We start from the raw sequence: 20,382 nt of genomic DNA, 5'->3' as shown, positions 1-20,382 counted from the left end.
GAATAGTAAATGTGCAAGATAATTACTGGAGCTAGCTTATATTGTCTGAAGTTGAAAGAAAGAATAGATTGAAAAAAATGCTGGTTGTCAAGGGAATGATTCTGGCACACCGGGCAGAATTTCTGTATTGTCTGCTGTTTGTTAGCTCTGTAACCTCACACTATGCTTTCTCCCCAGCTCCCTTCAGGGCTCAAGTTCTAAAAGACATTTGAACTCTTAAGTTTAAAAGAGTACGATAATATAAATGCTGAAACGAAACATCAGAGGATTCTGACTAATCTAACAGCTGAACTTCCACCATTGTTATATATCAAGTGCAATTCTCCCACTGTCCACTAAAATCAATCACGTAGCCCTGATTTGTATACCTGTGATGTGGTTTTAAACATTTAATCCTGATAATGCATTATAAAATATAGATGGAAGCAGTTAACACACAAAAGGCCAAGCTGTCTAAACACTGGCACGTAAAAGAATTATGAGCCAGATGCTCCTTATGTAATCACTTACAAGGTTTTGTGACTATTTTTTCATTTGCTTTAATGGAAGTTGCATAGGTGTGCAAGATGGGTGCAAAGTGAGTGTAAACCACTTGCAACCAGGATAAGTGAGTGAAGAATTCTGTTTTAGTAGCATTATACACCCAGTTTGCACAGTATAAATGACTATACTGAGCAGAAGAATGGTCCAGTGGTTAGGGCACTGGCCCAGGACTTGGGAGACCTAAGTTCCATTCCCTGCTCTGCCACAGACTTCCTGTGTGACCTTGGGCAAGTCAATTAACCTCTCTGTGCCTCATTCCCCATATGTAAAACGGGACTAATAGCTCTGCTTTGCCTCACAGGGGTGTTGTAACGATAAATACATTAAAGATTTGTGAGACACTCAGATACTATAGGGATGGGGGCCATATAAATACTTGATGTAGATAGAGAAATGTTCAAGGCAGTGGAAAATGTATCTGAATATATGTGATCACGCCTTAAGAACATTGTCTATGGTTATTGGGGAATTGTGTTCTGTTTCCATGTATTTGGAAAACTGCAAGCAGACAACAATAATACTGTACATATACTGGTTATTCTTTAGCCTCACCAACATTAGTCATGTATTCTTTCACAGAAAGGTCTTTCAAAAGAGGTCATCTTAATAGTTTGAAAATCTGGCCACTTCATTTAGATGCCAAAATGGGAGCTGATCATTGTAAAAATCTAGCCCTAATTATCAGCCCCTAAACACTGAGGAAAATCTGTCCCCCCAGTGTTTAAAAGAGCATCTATTTTTAGCCTAGATGTTCTTACAAAAATTAAAATTCCTACCACAGAAACACATCGAAGCAGTTGCTGTGGCCACAATCAACCCAACAAGTCCCAGGAACATCTTTTTGTCTGATTTCTGTATTCGATGATGCATATTTTGACAATATTGAAAAATCAACTGTAGTTAGCCATGTGCAATACGCATGGTATATATCAGGTGAAGATATTAAGCCTGGGTTGTGCTTTAAATGATGGGGGCAGGGGATTCCTGGGGTTAAGATTCCTACTCTGACATTAATCCCTTCATGCGAAAGCAGAAATACCTTTGGATGGTTTAGGGCGCTCAAACGTGATTTTTTTTGTATATCATTAGTGCACATTTAACCTCAGTCTATGCAAAATCTATTATTTGGAAATCAAATTGAAAGAATATTATACAATAAAAGCAAAATATAATGTCTCTGAGAGCCAAACTCATACAAATGTGAAACGTTTGCTTTTCACCAGGCCAGTTTTGTGCATATTTCTCATGCCAGTAAAAGGCAAATTTTGCACGAAGAATGGAATTTTTCACTATACATTTGTGAAATAACTCTGGGCTGCAAAAAAATAAAGTCAGGAAACTGAGGTAAAAACAACAGCAAATGTTTCTGAGTTGTTTCATTGGAAACTGTTCGTACAGCATAATCCTCAAATTTGGCACAGCTCCTCTGAAGAATTTGGCTGTTATAGGGAAGGCTTCAGTTACCAGATTGAGGACTTTTTATGTTTCCTCTGCTCACATGTTGGACCCAGATCTATGGATGGACAGCATGTGAGTGCATCACTGGAGTGCCTCTGGGATTATTAACTACCCAAGGACTTCATTTTATGACAATAAATGATTGAAGAGTCACATGTAGTCAGTTTATATTTAAATATACACCTTGAAAGCAGCAAGAACAGAAATAGAGAGTATCTAGAAATTGTTTCCATAGGGCCAGATTCTGGTGCTACTGAAGATGAGTAAGGGTTTCATAAAGTTGTAATACAAAGGAATATAAGTAGGACTATGGTGCAAGTGATCTACATTCATATTTAAAGAAGAAAAGAAAAACAATGTTCCTCCCTACATTTTCCTTCCCTTTGATCTAATAGCACATTGTTTAATCTCCACACTGGTACTGAGCATTCCCCTGTGTCCTTTATTCTTTTATATGTGGTGAATGTGTAGAGTCTTCAACTGGAATCCATTAGGATGTGGTATTCAGGTTGCTTCTACCGGCGTTAACTGTTCACCTGATTTGAGTTGTAGGAGGAACAGACTCCACTGCACATTGCCTCTCGGTTGGGTAAAACAGAGATTGTCCAGCTGCTGCTACAACACATGGCTCACCCTGACGCCGCAACCACTAATGGGTACACCCCGCTGCACATCTCTGCCAGAGAGGGGCAAGTTGACGTAGCATCAGTTCTCTTGGAGGCAGGTGCTGCACACTCTTTGGCCACCAAGGTAAGATGAGATGCATTGTGCTAGTCTCCCAATAGGAGAGAGAAGACTGTGATGTGGTTAGCAAGCAGGGAGGCAGCTGTATAGTGAGGGAAGCATTTCACAGAGAAACTGACCTGGTTTTATTATAAACAATAGTCAAACAGATGAAAGTAATATACATGGAATTCATCAGATTTTGACACACATTTGTCTTCCTCTGAAGTCTCAGGTTTTGGTTTAAGCTGGAGACAAAATACTAGACTTGGTAAACAATAAATGATCTTAACAAGTTTAGAAAGTACTAGGTTTCTATGACAAAGGAACCTCTCTTGCCTACAAGGTGCCTTCTATGTATCCAAATAAACACCTAAAATCATCATCCCTAGCATTCTTTAAACAAACAAACCTCCTTAAAGGCCTTATTTATTTTAATTATTTAAATTAATGAAATAACTCTGGTATCTAACACCTGAAACGAAATTCTCAAAATATAAATTGCATAATAAATCAGAATATTCTACAACCAGATTGACATTCAGCATCTTAGTAAATTAGTAAGGTATTGTACCACATGTCATGGCATAGTTGATTATTTCAAAGATTGTCCTAAAAATATTCTACAGTACTAGACTTGTTTGCCTGCCTATTAAAGTGTTAACAGGTCGATTCCTAATAGAAGTAATATAAAGGAAAATGGATATGGGGGATAGAGCAATGAATCAAGAGGTCTTCTCCAAACCCATCATCTGATTATGCGATTGCAAATATGGTATCAGGTGGAAAGAAGGGCTCCTTATTTTATAGTTGGAGCTTAAACCTTATATCTTCCAGGGTTAGAAAATTCTAAACCAATAGTTCTCAAATGAGAAGTCATGGATTACTGGGGGTGCTGGCTGTTTCCAGATGTTAAATCACATTAAAACACAGTTAAAACTGTAGATACTTTCCTAATTTTCCATATAAGCAATTGCTGTAATTGCTGCTGGGATGTTGTGTAATCATAGCTAAGAGAAGAGGTAGTCTGTAAGGCCATCCTTCTTTGTTAACATGTGATCCATGCTATGGAAAACTTTGGGAACCCCTGATCCAAACCCTATGCAGGTAGAGTAACATAACTTGATGGCAACTAGAATAAACACCACACATTGTCAAAATGTCAGGCAAATATGTTATGGTGCTCCCTGGTTTCCAGGACAACAGTTGCAAATCATCTGCCCCCTGCTGTCCTTATCCCTTAAACTTTTCTTACCAACCTGATTTTTAAAAAGAAATTACTGGGGAAATAATTTGTTAGACATGCTAGTGAATCCATATTAACACTTAATAGAAAAGGCGTTTTTAAGAAGACAACTTTTCACCCCTAAATGTATGTGTTTAAAAAAAATTAACTTGCTACAGCCCTCCTGTTAGACAATATCTATTTCAGTAGAGCTGCAGAAGCTGTATCCAAATGTATTGGCTATATAGTGTGTCTATATAAATGTGTGTCTTAATATATAGTATCATTCTTCTGCGGAGCTGCTGCAATGGTAACACCAAGTTCAGAGCTGTTCTCATAGGCCAAACAATCTGCAAGAAACTAAATCCTATCAGTTGCTTCCAGGCACAAATCAATGTAGTGGATAAATAATTAAAAACTCTGTCACCATAAAACTAAATAAAAAATTGAGCCACTGAAAAGCTAAGTTTTGGATAAAATTTGAATTGGAGCCTCACTACCCATACAATGGATATTGCTTGGTAAACTTTTTATGTGGTAAAACTGTCATACTGTGGCCATATGGAAGACTGAAAAGAGGATATTTTCTTGTATGACACACTCATATCAAAATACTTCAGACTGATTGGTACCATTACTAGTTGTTAAGTCTTAGTAGTTATTAATGAATAAAAATTGCAGGTGGCTTTAATTTGAATCGTAACCTGCTAAAACATTCAAAGATTAGAAGAAGGAAAAAATGATCGTTACATGAAAGATCCCAGAGACTTACACTAAAATTTTTGTCTCCTAAAAATTATTCAGAAGGGATTCACACCACTGCATGTGGCAGCAAAGTATGGAAGCTTGGATGTGGCAAAACTACTTTTGCAGCGTCGTGCTTCTCCTGATTCAGCTGGCAAGGTACAGTCCTCCCCTACAGGGAATCACTGGGGGATTGAAAAGCAAAAAGCAATTATGCTCAGTAATTTGGTGAAAAAATAATGTAAAAGAAAGAAGTTGTATTCACTGTCCAACTTAACTGTATTAAAAATAACAGTCTCTCTAGAATGCTTTTTACATACACATGCATGTGAGGCTACCTCACAGTGTGTTTAATGTTTTACTTTTATTACAGCAGAGCATGTTGGTGCACAATTATAAAGACTGATATGTTACTGTGGATCAAGAAGTGCCCATTCTGTTAAATTATTCAGGTCATAAAAATCACAATTCAGAAATAATAGGGCAAGACCAGAACTATTACTTTTTCCCATGTTGCGAAGGTTGCTCATAATGATGTTTCTCTGACTTGGAGATTTCAGAACGTGATTTGTGATGAATAATAAATACTGGCCAAATCAAATTCATCCTCAGTTGCTTGCCCTGTTTTAAGCAAAGTACATCATACTAACTGTTGGCTTACTATTATTTTCAGTCTCAGCAAAGTTTCTAAAACGAAAATAATTCAGACTGAGTTAAATGTCATTTTGTTTATGTATTTATTGGCTAATCAATTAATATATTTGTTTAATATATATTGATTTGCGGCTTAATGGTTGCTTATGCCCAGCTAACAACTTAATTCGATAACACGCCCTTTACAGAATGGCCTCACCCCACTCCATGTAGCTGCTCACTATGACAACCAGAAGGTGGCTCTGCTGTTGCTGGAGAAAGGTGCCTCTCCCCATGCTACTGCCAAGGTGAGATTTCACAGCCAAGCACTGGCAACGTTACACTCTGAGAACCAGGGGAATAATTTTAAAACAACATCAACAAACAAACCAATGAAGGAGCTGAGTCAGCTGAAGGCCGGAGTCACAGTTGCAAACTCCTGACACTAGGGTGACCAGACAGCAAGTGTGAAAAATCGGAACGGAGGGTGAGGGATAATAGGAGCCTATATAAGAAAAAGCCCCCAAAATCGGGAATGTCCCTATAAAATTGGGACATCTGGTCACCCTACCTGACACCCCAGAAGGTGGATATAGAGGCCTCTGCTGGTCAGAGGCGACAGTTGCAGCTGACTCATGCTTGTTCTTGAGCCTCTCAGATAAACAGTTGATGGGTGACCAGCAGGGAAAAGGGAGAAAGAATGCTTGGGAGTTGCTGCACAAAGAAGCCTCATACTTTTTCTTCTCCCTCCTCTGCTGCCTCTTCTTCTTGCCCTTCACAGCCAGACACAGTTTTGAGGGAAAGGAGTTCTCCTCCTCAGAGAAAAGCTGGAGGAGAGATGCCCCTCCTTTTGCTTATAATTGTCCCCATCATTAGAATATTCTTAGAGATATTTTACAGCCTCATAGCTACGGTAGTTTTGTATCTGTAGTTTTCAGGATTTTTGAAGCTGTGCAAGAACTCTGAATAGCACTTCTGAGACTATGCTCAAGCCTATTAATCGTATCTTCTATGCTCATTCTTAAAAATAGAGCTGTTTTTTTTTCAATAGAGACTGTAAGGGTTCTTTTTTAAAGTCACTGTAGAGCCTTTTAGAAGCATACTTGCTTTATAGCATAGCCAGTTATAGTCAAACCTTGTTACTGAAACGTAAGGACTGCTGATTATCCAATGCATTGATAAATATGAGGAAATTCAGTCCATGCGGACACCAGATCAGGATGTCCTTGTGTGATTGAGTTCCTGAGTAGACTTTATGGATCACTTGTCTATTGTCCCTAAAAGAGACCGTATTCTGATCTTACTGAAGCTACCCTGTTGCCTGTTCCAATTCGTGACCAGACACAAAAAGACTGATTTTCCTCTTACAGATATCAGTCAAGAGTAACTCCATTAAAGTCAGTGAAATTACACCAGCGTAAAATCAATGTGTAAGAAAAATCTGGCCGAAGAGTACACAGCCAATTAGAGTGGCATCTCCATCTGAAAGCTAGACTCAGTATGTGTCCAATATATTATTGCAGACTCAAAGTAGACCCCATACAGCAGGGGTCAGCAACCTTTCAGAAGTGCTGTGCCAAGTCTTCATTTATTCACTCTAATTTAAGGTTTCGTGTGCCAGTAATACATTTTAACGTTTTTAGAAGGTCTCTTTCTATAAGTCTGTAATATATAACTAAACTATTGTTGTATGTAAAGTAAATAAGGTTTTTAAAAAGTTTAAGATTTATTTAAAATTAAATAAAAACGCAGAGCCCCCCAGACTGGAGGCCAGGACCCGGGCAGTGAGTGCGCCACTGAAAATCAGCTTGCGTGCCGTCTTGGCACACGTGCCATAGGTTGCCTACCCCTGCCATTCAGTATAAATGCTATGGCTCTACCAGGTAAACCCATAGCGACATTCCTTGTGACTGAGTAGTAGGAGCTGTGCTAAGCTTGTCTCAGTCATTCTTTGAATATATTGCATATATGACTGTCCGAGTCCAACTTAATTTTAATGAAAAAGAAGCATAATTTGGAGCTTACTTTAGTATTGCATAATGTTGGAAACCTGTCCTTGAACCTGTGTGTATAGAGAGGTGTGCCTGTGTGGCAGGATCAGGGCTTGTATCATTCTCTGATATGTTATAGGAAACTAAAAAAGGAAAACACCCACACAGAACCCTATCTCTGCAAGTTTTCATTGATTTAAAATTTTCTGGATCCTACACTCTACTCCAACTGTCCTACAAGTAGTGGCCCTTCTTTTCATTGATGCACAGGAGGCACTGCTTTTGCTGGTGTGGATGGGAATTCAGCAGAAGCATTGCTGCAGTAAGAAATTTTACCAACCCTCCTCCCCAACACAGATACTACAAACGTAACAAGGATTCTGTTTGTCCTAACCCCTTATTACGTCTTTGGAAATGCAATACAGGGAATTAAGTGGAACACCATCCTCTTCTTTCCAAATAAGGCAGTGTGTCAATGCACTGAGACTGTACATTATAGTTAATAGCTCCCTCTGACTGTATCCAGCCAATTGCATAACTGACACAACTATCAAAGTTGCAGGTGCAAACACACATCCTCTTCTGTACTTTTACATCCAAAGAGCTGAGTGCAGTGCAGAGCATGCACCCATCAAGCACCAAAAAGTTGTCACTCATCAGTCAGAAGCAGGGTATTTACTCATTTATGGGGGGAAAGATTGGGTGAAATAGAGCCAGTGACAGGACAATTCTAATGTGTGGAGACTAGGGCATAGTTAAATTCCAGCTTGGGTGGAAGAGAAGGTGGATGAAGACAAAGCAGTTGCAGTGCAGGTCCTAGTAGGTTCCAAAATATAATTAACTCTAATCGGTGAGAGTATAAAATAATATTGTTTCCAGGCACCTTATTTTACAGTGTACTGGCTTTTCCTAGTTTTTATGAAACTTCTCTTTCTGTTCTCTCTCCACCCACACTCTAGGACTAGATCTTTAGCTGGTGTAAATCTGAATAGTTCAGTGTCAATTTGTATTCGCTGGGGATCTGGATCTAAGTTTTATTGACATCTGCTGACTGCAGTATTCTTGTCAGCGTCCATATGGGTCAGCCAGTACATGCATGCATTTCCAAATCAGTGCATTTCTGTCTGTCTCTGTCTTCCTTGGGACATCTTATTCTTATATGTTCTTCTATATATTACAGTACCCAAGATTTCCAAAATTTAGGGTTCATTGCAGTCTCTCAGTCTTCATTTATTAACCACCTACCACTTTGGTATGTGAAGGACAAGATGCACTTTTTTTTCATGATTACAGTATCACAAAGTGGAAAAAATGTTTTTGGATTTAGAGAACTAAAAACAAAAATAAACTCATTGTAATATATGCCTTGCGATTAAACATTAGAACTGCTGGAAAATGGAATTTCCCTCATGAGAAAATTTTGATTTTTTTTTAATGTCTTTTCAACCAAAATTTCAAACTTTTTCACAGGAGGAAAATTTCTGAAAATTTCCATTTTGGGATAACCAAAACAGTTAACTTTCTAGGCAGCTGCCTCCAAGGGATGCCCAACTTCTCAGGCAGCCAACTCCCTTGGGGAATCAGGCACTACAGGGAGGCAGCTGCCCCAGGAGGCAGCTGACCAGGGAAACCCAGGCTCTCAGGAAACATGGCAGGCAAGCAGTCTGTCCTGCTTTCTTGGTTTCTTTTGAAAGTTTCCATGGAATTGACACATCCCGCTGAACCTTTAGATTCTGTCAGTTCAGCATTTTCTGACAGAAAAATGTTCTGTCTGAAATTTTTTGACAAGATCTACTAAACATAAATTTTAACGTATTGCTTTATAATGTGCAGTTTGCAATTGGAAAAGTTAAAATGGCACTCATTCCCACCAGATAGCATTGAGGCGAGGAGCCCAGAGGTTTAGAAAAAGGACTAGATATTTATGTGGATATTAAAAACAGCCACAATACACCAGATAGCATGAGGAGTTGTATCCTTTTTATGCTAGTTTAGGGCATAAGATAACTACTAAATGGCAGGGTTTAGGAAAAGATTTCCAAATGCATAGGCTATTCCATAATTATCCACCTTCCTTTGAAGTATCTGGTATTGGCCACTGTTGGAGGCAGGATTCCAATCTAAATGGACAGTTGGTCTCATCTGATACAGGAATCCTATGTAAATAATTCTTAAGATACAGAAATGTCTCAATAGTTGGCTTTTAATGGTTTTTCTTTTCAACATTCCTTCATATTTCTCTATGCCACCATAATCTGAAAATTGGACATTTTCTATTCCTCCATTATTATTTCCACTGGAAACTGACTGTAGGATTGACAAGAATGGGAAAAATAATTCTAGAGGCAGATTGTTCCAGATATTTCTATGAAATAAAATGGTGCACTATTTGCTGTGTGATGGATTTGTAAACATCAGAAAAGCCTATTAACATGTGGAGCCTGGTTTTAGAATGGATACACCCCTCTGCACATTGCTGCCAAGAAGAATCAGATGCAGATAGCTACCACGCTGCTGAGCTACGGAGCTGAGACCAACATTCTGACCAAACAGGGAGTGACCCCGCTGCACCTGGCCTCTCAAGAAGGCCATGCTGACATGGTTACCTTGCTCCTGGACAAAGGATCTAATATCCATGTGGCAACTAAGGTAATGCCCTCTCACCACTGAGGATAAGCTATCACAGGGAGGGCATCCAATGACTTGCAAAGTGCAATACAAGAATAGAGCCAGCTGCTCAGAAATAGAGTCCAAACTACACACCCCTATACACATGCAAAAGCTCAAGATCTGAGAAGTGTAAGGAAGCAAGGCAGGTGGGTGAACAGCAGCAGTGAGGGTAGCTAGGGCTAGCAGAGAAAGTGACCCTGATCAGAGGCTGTCTTAAAAGCATATCATTAACAACTATGTTGGGTAACCTAGGGAGGATCTGCAGTGGTGTGCCATGTTCAGTGGAAAATGATGTGCCTGCAAGCTCTGACAGAAAGGTGGGCCTGGAGAAGCAGACATGCCAGGGGAAGTTGCTGCAGAACCAGCCATGGAGAAAGGGTTGTAGTGTTTCCACTGTCCTGCAGTCTTGTAATCTCTGAGCTGTTCCCAACATAATACCAAAGTTGTACATCCTACCTCAAGGATTAAGAAATAATAGAAGGGAGGTTGTGAAAAGCTCTAGGTCAGGGGTCCCCAACGTGGTGCCCGTAGGCGCCATGGCGCCCACGGGGGCATCTAAATGCACCCACGTCCTGGCCGGCAGTCTAGCATCCACTGAAATGCTGCCGAAATTCAGCGGCATTTTGGTGGTGATGCCTCTCGATGACGCTGCTTGCCACCGACAAGTGATGTCATCGAGAGGTGTCACCGCCGAAATGCCACATAAATTCGGTGGCATTTTGGCGGATGCTCGACCACCGCCACGGTCCTTCGTCTGGCGCCCGCCAGACAAAAAGGTTGGGGACCACTGCTCTAGGTCCTGTGAGTCATTGGGTTGATCCAGCCCTATGTGACACAGGTCAGAGAACAATAGCTTGAGGGCTGAACTAGTGGAGTGCTTATGGCACTTATCCCAATATATTGTGCCATCCAGCTTCCTTGCTGGGATGGAAGAAACTAGTAATGTTTGGCAAAGAATAATGCAGCTTTACTAGTTGAGAAAATAATAAAATAATCCTAATGAAAACCATTCTGATCAGGTTTTCTATTGGAATGTGTGCCAAATCCTTCCTAGAAGTACCTTGATTCCCTCCCAAAAACCATTACATAAGATTTTCTGTGATGCAGTTTTATCCAGCCAAAAGATGCCGAACAAAATTTACTCTCACAGGCCCTGGTTCTGCAGCCTTTGCTCGGGAGTAAAAGCTGCATGATGAGGCTCTTGATGTATGAGAATAGTGTAATGTGCCAGTCTAAGAAATGGGAAGCAAACTGCTTTTCCATTCTCATACTCAATGTATCTATTTATATAATTTATTTATATAAGCTCTTACCATTGATATAAGGCTATCAATGTATGCTTTTTTAAAGATTTGCTTCGATTCTCTTTTTGGGCCTCAATTCTCTTCTACTGTTTCCTTTATTCTGACTCCCACCTATAATTGTTAAGGCCCATATGGCTCCCAGAGTTGCAGAAGGGGTCATCCTTCTTCATTAGTTGGCACTTTGATTTCTCCAGTGACGTTATTGTGTAAAGTCCAGGTATGGTAATCACTAGCCAAAAGCACGAATCTATAGTTACGATGACAGTTCGCTGTGATGAGCTGTTCACTAGTTTTATATGGATAGAGACCAACTCCCGTTTCTGCTTAAAAATCTTTATTTTTGAAATTACAGACAGGATCTTGCTATATTTAAAAATGATAAAACTTGCAAGTCCTGTTTTCTTTCCTTTTGGTAACATTATAGTTCTCTTTCCATTTCATTTGTAGAGTGGATTGACATCCTTGCACCTTGCAGCTCAGGAGGATAAAGTGAACGTAGCTGATATACTGACAAAGCATGGTGCAAACCAAGATGCCCAGACAAAGGTAAACCACATAATGCTACTGTTCCCAGGTGAACAAGGATGTTATTGTTATAATGTCAAGTATCAGAAGGGTAGCCGTGTTAGTCTGGATCTGTAAAAGCAGCAAAGAGTCCTGTGGCACCTTATAGACTACAGACATATTGGGTGAATACCCACTTCGTCGGATGCATGTCATGTCACAGAAAGTCATGCATCCGACGAAGTGGGTATTCACCCACGAAAGCTCATGCTCCAATACGTCTGTTAGTCTATAAGGTGCCACAGGACTCTCTGCTCTTGTTATAATGGAATGTCCCATTGACTGCAGAGGTTTACTTTTTTGTGTTGTTTTATTGTAGCTGGGCTACACTCCTTTAATTGTGGCTTGTCACTATGGAAACGTCAAGATGGTGAATTTCCTCCTGAAACAGGGAGCCAACGTCAATGCTAAAACAAAGGTAAAGAATTTGTCATCACTTCTGTTTTTTTCTTCAGTGACCATATGATACTAATTCATACTGCATATGGACAGCTATAGGATTGTTTTCCTAGTAGATCTTTTTACAAATTACACATGCACACTAGGTGTCAATATCTGCTGATTTGTGGCTGTGGTGGAATGAGTTCCCTCTGTTCTGCTTCAGGGTGCATTATTCACTAAGCTGAAGTTAGGTGCATTAACTCTGTGTGTGCGTGTGTGAGAAGGGAGATCTGTTCTCTTGAGTTTTTCCTTTATTTTATTTGTACTTGTAACACGTATGAGCCTGATTCTGCTCACATTAGTGTAATTCCATTGACTTCAGAGTTACTTCTGAGTTACACCAGAATAAAACCCTCCAAGGTGTGCTATGTGGAGACAACTCTGCCTCTCTCAACCAGTGGTTTCTGAATCTGCTGAATATATGCTTACACTGAGGGATCTGTGACTACAAAGCTATGTTATGTAACAGATGTCGTCACGTCACCTGCACCAGAAGAAGGAGAAGGCAGCCCACAAGGGCCCAGCACTCCCTGGCTCCAATTCAAACTGGTTTCCTGTTGGTAGCCTATAGTCATACCGTTCACCTGGTTTCCTTGGTGTTCTGGTGTCAGTGCAAACAGCTAAGCTCCATTGATGGCTCCAACAACACATCTGGTGTCCTTGACAACTGATCAGAATCACACAAACTTGTAATTCACTGATCATTCCTGCTGACTCCTCTGTCTCCAGCTGCTTACTCGTATGGTCGATCCACTCCTCGAAGTGGGACAGCATCATGAAAATGAGCCCAACTAAACAGCGCTAACTCCAATGCACAAAAAAACACAGTGGCAGGGGTAGAGTCAAGACATTTCCAGAGCAGTCATAGCCCAGACTCAGTAGGTTAAAACCATAGATAAGATTGTTCAAAGAGCTAGTAGGTATAACAAGAAAAAAGTTGAAACCCATAATAAAAGCAGACAGCTAGAAACTGTGTGCTATCAAGTGGCAGCTGGCAGCACGTCCAGCTGAGCTACTTGGAGGCAATTGAAAGGAATATCCTAATTGCCCCTTATCTGTTAGGTGTCACTCTGTATCTAAATGTGTGTTGAACTCATTGGGTCAGGTTCTGACTTGAGTTTCCCTGGTTATTCTAGTTATCTGAAATAATTCTATTAAAGTTAGTTTAGAGTAACACCAGAGTAACTGAAACCAGTATCTGGCTCACTAGCTCTTCGAAAATATCATAAATCTTGGCAGACTAACAGATAACCAGCATTGTGGATTCACTCAGTTTAAAGAGCAAGTCCCTCCTGGCCAGATTTATAGCTGACAAAAGCCGAATGACATGCTATTGGGGTTCTTTCTATAGAGAGAACCTTCAGGATATTGTGTGCCATGTCCAGCGGAAAGGTGATGTGTCTGGACTCGATCCCAAGGGACAGCACTGATATTAAAGTAATAGAAATAATGTGCTTGTCAGTATAAAACAGCACAACCTATAGTAAACCCCTGCTTTGTATCCTACCTGGTAGATGGATGCATAGCCTAAATGTTACAAGGGCAACTAGAGTACCAAACACGTTCTCACCCATCTGTCCATATGAAAGACGCATGTCATAGTCATAGTTTAAGGCACATACACGAGTCCAAGAGATCAGTCTGAGTCCCTTAGGCTCTCTTATACATACATACATGGTACAGTGAAATCAAATTGCTATTTCCCCCCAGTTTTATTCTCTGCCTGCTTTCAAAGTCAAGTGCAGATAATTTGTAAATTAACTGCCTGACTAGATTCATACAATTCCCCCTCAGATCAGCTAGCTGAAGTGCAGTCTGGCCTTGCTTTTGTATTGTAGAACATCATGAATGGATCACTGGAGTAGATAAATATACAGAATTTAAAAATGTTTATTGGTATGCAGAACATGCAAACATTTTTCACTATATCTGTGGCACAGTTGGGACCTTTTGCAGACCAACAGAAAATGAACTGCACTGACGTTCATAATCAGCGAGACTTATAGTCAAACGGCTGCTTCATTTAAAATGGACTCAGTCAGTGCTGTTAGAATTTACATGGCTTTATAAATTAGCCCAAGTGTTTTTAAAGGCAGACTCCTTGGGTACCCATTAAAAACAGAGGGCTGGGAGTCAGAAGACCTGGATCTGTCCCCTTCTCCCTCATTTGCTCTGTGACCTTGGGCATGAGCATTATGTTCTCTGTGCTTCATTGTTCTCATCTGTGAAATAGGGACAGTAATGTTTGCTCACCTTTATATAGACCATTAATATTGTCATATGAAAAATGCTCCGCAAGTCAAAATATTATCATGATTTATTATTTCGGTAATCCCTAGAGGGTTTAGAGAAGGTGCTGAGAATTATTGTATGTGTGGATGAAATGCTGGCATAGATGTGGTTTTAAATAAATTAAATGTCTTGAATAGAGGAAGTAAATTGAAATGTATTTTCTAATCACTGTATTTTTCTCTCCTTAAAAATATGGTGGTTACCGTTAATAACAGAATGGCTACACCCCTCTGCATCAAGCTGCTCAACAGGGTCACACTCATATCATCAATGTCCTACTCCAGCATGGGGCCAAGCCCAATGCCATCACTGCTGTAAGTCTGGAAACTGTCTGTGTTACTACTGCAATCTATCACCTGCCTGCAGCTTTTCCCCTGATGGCTCCTCTCTTTCCTGAGTCTGATTGACTCATCTGATTCCTCTCCGCTCTAGCCTTTTGCTTTGGTGAATGTGCTTCTCATACAGCTGGTCATCAGATGTGTGAGTGTGACTTCCTCTCTCTCCTTTCTAGCCCCTTAAGGTAGCTCTGCTTAGTTGCAAAGCTCTTTCCAGATGTAGAGTTAGTTTGAATAGTGAGCTGAGCATGGGATTTGGAAACAGTAATTCCTGAATTATAATTCCAAGTTGGCCACTGACTGGTTGTCTCACAGGCACTCTGCATCTCAGTTTCTCCATGTGTAAAACAAGAATAGCAATAAAGATGGTAGTCTTATTATTCCCCCAGTGCCTGGCCAAGATGAGAATGTGGATGAAGGCAAACTGACTGCAACCCTACTGTGTATAAGATGAAAGGGATACTTACTGCCCAGGATGAAGCACTTAGTCCAGACCTGATTTACCCTATCCCTCTATCCATTTGTTTGTCACCTCCTGCATTGAGTTCACTGCTACTCCTGGATTCTGATATAGCAGTTATAGCCTGTAGCGTAGCTTCTATCCTTTACAGACAGCCAGGAGTCTGCAATTGTTGTAATAGCCATCTATACCACTGACAACTCCACGTGAGCTCTGTGTACCCAGAGGTTCCAACTGATTAAAAAAAACAAAAAAAAACAAGAAAAACAGGCCTCAGCCTAGCTCCTGAGTGGGTCAGACTGCCATGAGTGCATAATACCCCTGCTTAAATCTGCACTGGCTTCTCACTCACTCCCTGGAACAATACTCTGAATTATCCAAGAATCCATGTTGTAGTTTATATCCTACATCTTTAGCTGCGAGGCTTTCATGGTCAGTTCCTGAGGCTAAACACCCCATCAGGGCTCACTTATTTTGAGGGTATGTTCATTTGATTTCCAATGACCTTGTAGCGCTGTCACAGCCTGGGTCCCTCATACCTCAAAGCACAATCACTGGAGAGGTAGCCTGGGCTCTTACTCTGGTGTTACCATCCACACAAAAATATCTCTTCCGAGTTAAGTGGCGCTTTCAAGTGGGGCTAGCTGGCACAGTGGGGGGGTCAGGTCAGTCTGGGTTAGAGCCCCAGTTCAGCTTTCATTTGGGACTTGCCTTACACTTGCAGTGTTAGCTAGAGGTATATGTAATTCAAGTGTTACCCCAGCTTGATTCCTGTCTACACACACAAATCTCTCACTTGGGGTAAGTGGTGCTTTAAACTTGAGCTAGCTGGACCATCAGGCGATGTAGGTTGAAGCTCAAGTGCTTCTGATGCTTGAGTAAATAATGCAGTAAATCTATTCTGTGCTTCTAATCCAAACACTGTGCAGGCTGAGTGTCATTTTGCAGTATGGCTGCTCTCAGTCAAGAGAGCCTAACTCAAAAGGAGTTAATTTGAGTGTAAATAACTGAACTAACTCTGAAGTGAAGCCAAGGCTTTGGGCTGGAAAGCCACCCACTTTGCAGTGGCTAAAACACTCGAGTGCTTATAGTCCTTCCCTGTCTTCCCACAATTCTCACCATGTGCCCAGAAGGACAGACAAGTTCTCCCATTATTCACTGGGAAAGAATAAAAGAACTGCTCAGCTCACTGCTGTACAAAGAACCGTGGGAGATGCCCTCAGAAGTCCTAGTGATACACACAGGTGAATACAGTAGCAATAAGGACACAGGAACTTGGATAGGGCTTTGCAGTGTGGCGGCTCATACCCTGGGGCTGATCACCCAGGTTAACTCTGCAATGAAGACATACCCTCAGACATTTTTACCTGATGTAGCTTGTGCCTGATATTTTTTTTCTGCTCCTCCTGACAAAAAGGCACTGATTTTTGGCTACTCATTGTGGATGGATTTACGCTGTGCTGCTGGGCACTTTTGAAATAAATAAATACAGACCAGATTTTGATACTCTCTCATTCCCATTGAGTAGCTCCATTGACTTCAGTGGCACAGCTCCTGATGTAAGATATAACACTGTCCTCGGGAGCTGAAAAATCTTACCGCGTTATAGGTGAAACCACGTTATATCGAACTTGATTTGATCCGCTGGAGTGTGCAGCCCCGCCCCTCCCAGAGCGCTGCTTTACCGCGTTATATCCGAATTTATGTTATATCGGGTTGCTTTATATCAGGGTGGAGGTGTACTGTTCAGTGTGAATGAGAATATAACCGTCTAGCCCAGGGGTCGGCAACCGGTGGCTCGCGGCTCGCCAGGGTAAGCACCCTGGCGGGCCGGCCCGGTTTGTTTATCTGCCGCGTCGGCAAGTTCGGCCGATCGCGGCTCCCACTGGCCGCGGTTCGCGGTCCCAGGCCAATGCGGGAGGCAGGAAGTGGCGCGAGCCGAGGGATGTTCTGGCCGCGTCTTCCTGCCTCCCGCATTGGCCTGGGACCGCGAACCGCGGCCAGTGGGAGCCGCGATCGGCCGAACTTGCCGACGTGGCAGATAAACTAACCGGGCCGGCCCGCCAGGGTGCTTACCCTGGCGAGCCGCGAGCCACCGGTTGCTGACCCCTGGGCTAGCCCTATATAAATAAATTAATACCTATCCATATCACAAGGGTTTTCTGGGGTTCAACTAGCTAATTAATTTTTTATTTGAAGATTAAAGGGGCTATTTAAATACTAGTTATTTTTGATGGCTTAGATAGGCATTTAAATGTAAAAGAATTCTCCTCCTAAACTCAAACCTTGTTTTGTTTTGTTGCCTGTTACATCATGAGCTTTTGCATAAGTTATATATTCCCAGAGAGAGCACTGTACCTGCTTCAGATGTGAACTGTTTCTATGAGACATTGGACTCTAAAACTTTTTAATAGTTTTTAGAATAACTTCCCAAATAACAGAGTTTTTGGAAAACAATGCAGTCAAGGCACATAATGTGTAGTGAAATTTGACAACTTTAGGGTTAAAGCATGCAACATGTTTTTTAAGAGGAATTGCAGGCAGATGTAAGTGTGTTTGTGTTACCATGGTAATCAGGACTATAGTCTTAAAGAAGTTACAAAGACAGATTCAGATGTAATGGTAAAACTCAGTGATTTTCCTAAGCTGTGCCTTGTTTTGGATGGAAATGCTGGCTCATGCAGTGCTGGGAGTGATCTCATTGGTTTGAATCACAGTCCTCCCTCTCATTTCTCTCTCTCTCTCTTCAGAATGGTAACACTGCCTTAGCGATTGCAAGGCGTTTGGGATACATCTCAGTGGTTGATACTCTGAAGGTGGTAACAGAGGAGGTCACCACCACCACAACTGTGAGTACTAGATGTGTTTTAATGCTTCCATTCTCTATTCATAATGCTGTCTCTGCTGTACTGCTTCAGACTCCCTCTGCCTCCCTCTTCTCTTTTTAGTTTAAGTTTTTAAGACCTGCCTTTGCTTGGTTGTTGCAAATGTATTGATGTGCATACAGTACACAGAATTAATATAAATAGCTCTATAAATCTGAGTTTACACAGATGAAATAACAGGTACTCAAACCAGAATATAAGTTTTTAGAGACAGGCCTGAGCAGCAAATCTAAACTTCCCTGAAGTTTGGGAGTGTTTTTATAGGTTCTGGCCCATTTCTCTATTTTTCTTTTCCATTATTCTAGTTCCTTCTTTTCAGTCTCTCCTTATACTTGTATGCTTTCCTCTGTGACACCTGCTTGTTGCAGAACCACCACAGCAGGCTTCTTAGCAATCAGGCTATGCCAGTCCATGGATGGGTGCCAGACTTAGTGGTGCTCACTTAGCCGCTCTGAAGCACATAAATCCTCATTTTGCTCAAATCACTTCCAGAACAAATGGATCCAGTTTTATCATAGTGTAAAAAATCCCTGCTCACTTCCTCAGCCCTCAAACTGACTGGAATCAAGATTTTGATTCTCGGGGCTCGTGAATGATATATGCCAAACGTCCTGAGTTGAGCCATGTTGATGCCTGTGGAGTAGTTTTATTTTTCAAAACTCTGTTTACTCCTTTTTTAAAAAAAAATAATTTTAGAGAGGACAGTGGTAACCAGCCACTTGGTTACATGGTCAGAACAGATGCAAACTGTTGTTTTTAACCAGAAAGACTAACTATATTCTGATGCCATGACACCAGTGAGGGGAGGAGAAAGAGTCTCTCTCTCACTGGTCACATATCGCTACAGTCTGCCACTGTTTTAGTAAGTCAGAAAAGAGGCCTTCAAAAAGCTGTGTATCACTGAACACAGTAATACTACCATTTTTTGCATGAATTTGCCTTATTGTCTTTTACCATGAAAACTTATAAGGACAATGCTTATTTTTAAAGCGTAAAACATTATAAAAATAGAAAGGCTATAGCATTAGATTCCCCATAATGATAAATCCAAAAATTTGTGAAAAGATGCTACCATATGTTCTAAACCAAGAACATGCACCACAATGGAGATGGGGGGGTGGGGTGAGGAATGAGAGAGACGAAAATAATTTTGCTTTTACATTGCATGCTGACAGCAAGTCCCTGTTGAAATGAACAGAGTAAGATGGAACAAAATTGGCTTGACATGATGTTATAAATAGAGTGAGCTATGTTTTATTAATGAACTGTGAGAAACAGGTTTAGTTTTCTTCTCCAAATTTGAGTCAATCTCCAGAAAAATCTTAGTAAATATGGAGTATTTGCTTTTGCTGATATTTATTTATTTACTCTTATAACATACATACGTGTGTGTGTGTGTGTGACAGAGAGAGAGAGAGAGAGTGAGAGTGAGGCTAGAGACACCATTCCTTACCCATCCTGTCTAATAGCCATTCATGGACTTAACCTCCATGAATTTATCCAGTTCTCTTTTAAACCCTGTTATAGTTCTAGCCTTCAAAATGTCCTCAGGCAAGGAATTCCACAGTTTGACTGTGTGCTGTGTGAAGAACTTCCTTTTATTTGTTTTAAACCTGCTGCCCATTAATTTCATTTGGTGGCCCCTAGTTCTTATATTATGGAAACAAATAAATAACTTTTCCTTATTCACTTTCTCCACATCACTGTTGATTTTATATACTCTATCATATTCCCCCTTTAGTCTCCTCTTTTCCAAGCTGAAAAGTCCTAACCTCTTTAACCTCTCCTCATATGGGCCCCTTTCCAAACCCTTAATCATTTTAGTTGCCCTTCTCTGAACCTTTTCTAATGCCAGTACATCTGTACGCAGTATTCAAGATGTGGGTGTACCATGGATTTATATAAGGGCAATAAGATATTCTCCATCTTATTCTCTATCCCCTTTTTAATGATTCCCAACATCCTGTTTGCTTTTTTGACTGCCGCTGCACACTGCGTGGATGTCTTCAGAGAACTATCCACGGTGACTCCAAGATCTTTTTCCTGATTAGTTGTAGCTAAATTAGCCCCCATCATATTGTATGTATAGTTGGGGTTGTTTTTTCCAATGCACA

General features: G+C 40.8%; 1 protein-coding gene across 1 annotated transcript in view; it reads left to right on the top strand.

Moving 5' to 3' along the window:
• ANK2 (ankyrin 2) overlaps positions 1-20,382 on the top strand; it is a 568,692-nt gene that overhangs the window by 441,205 nt on the left and 107,105 nt on the right. The window contains exons 16-23 of the mRNA XM_045018048.1: positions 2,554-2,751; positions 4,754-4,852; positions 5,536-5,634; positions 9,769-9,966; positions 11,739-11,837; positions 12,175-12,273; positions 14,804-14,902; positions 18,134-18,232. Of these exons, the coding sequence (XP_044873983.1) occupies positions 2,554-2,751; positions 4,754-4,852; positions 5,536-5,634; positions 9,769-9,966; positions 11,739-11,837; positions 12,175-12,273; positions 14,804-14,902; positions 18,134-18,232 (990 nt within the window). The remainder of the gene's footprint in view (positions 1-2,553; positions 2,752-4,753; positions 4,853-5,535; positions 5,635-9,768; positions 9,967-11,738; positions 11,838-12,174; positions 12,274-14,803; positions 14,903-18,133; positions 18,233-20,382) is intronic.

Source organism: Mauremys mutica, chromosome 5, assembly GCF_020497125.1.
Source record: "Mauremys mutica isolate MM-2020 ecotype Southern chromosome 5, ASM2049712v1, whole genome shotgun sequence".
In the NCBI taxonomy this organism is placed as follows: domain Eukaryota; kingdom Metazoa; phylum Chordata; order Testudines; family Geoemydidae; genus Mauremys; species Mauremys mutica.
Note: the sequence above shows the minus strand (reverse complement) of the source record. Positions and strands in the feature narration are given on the sequence as shown.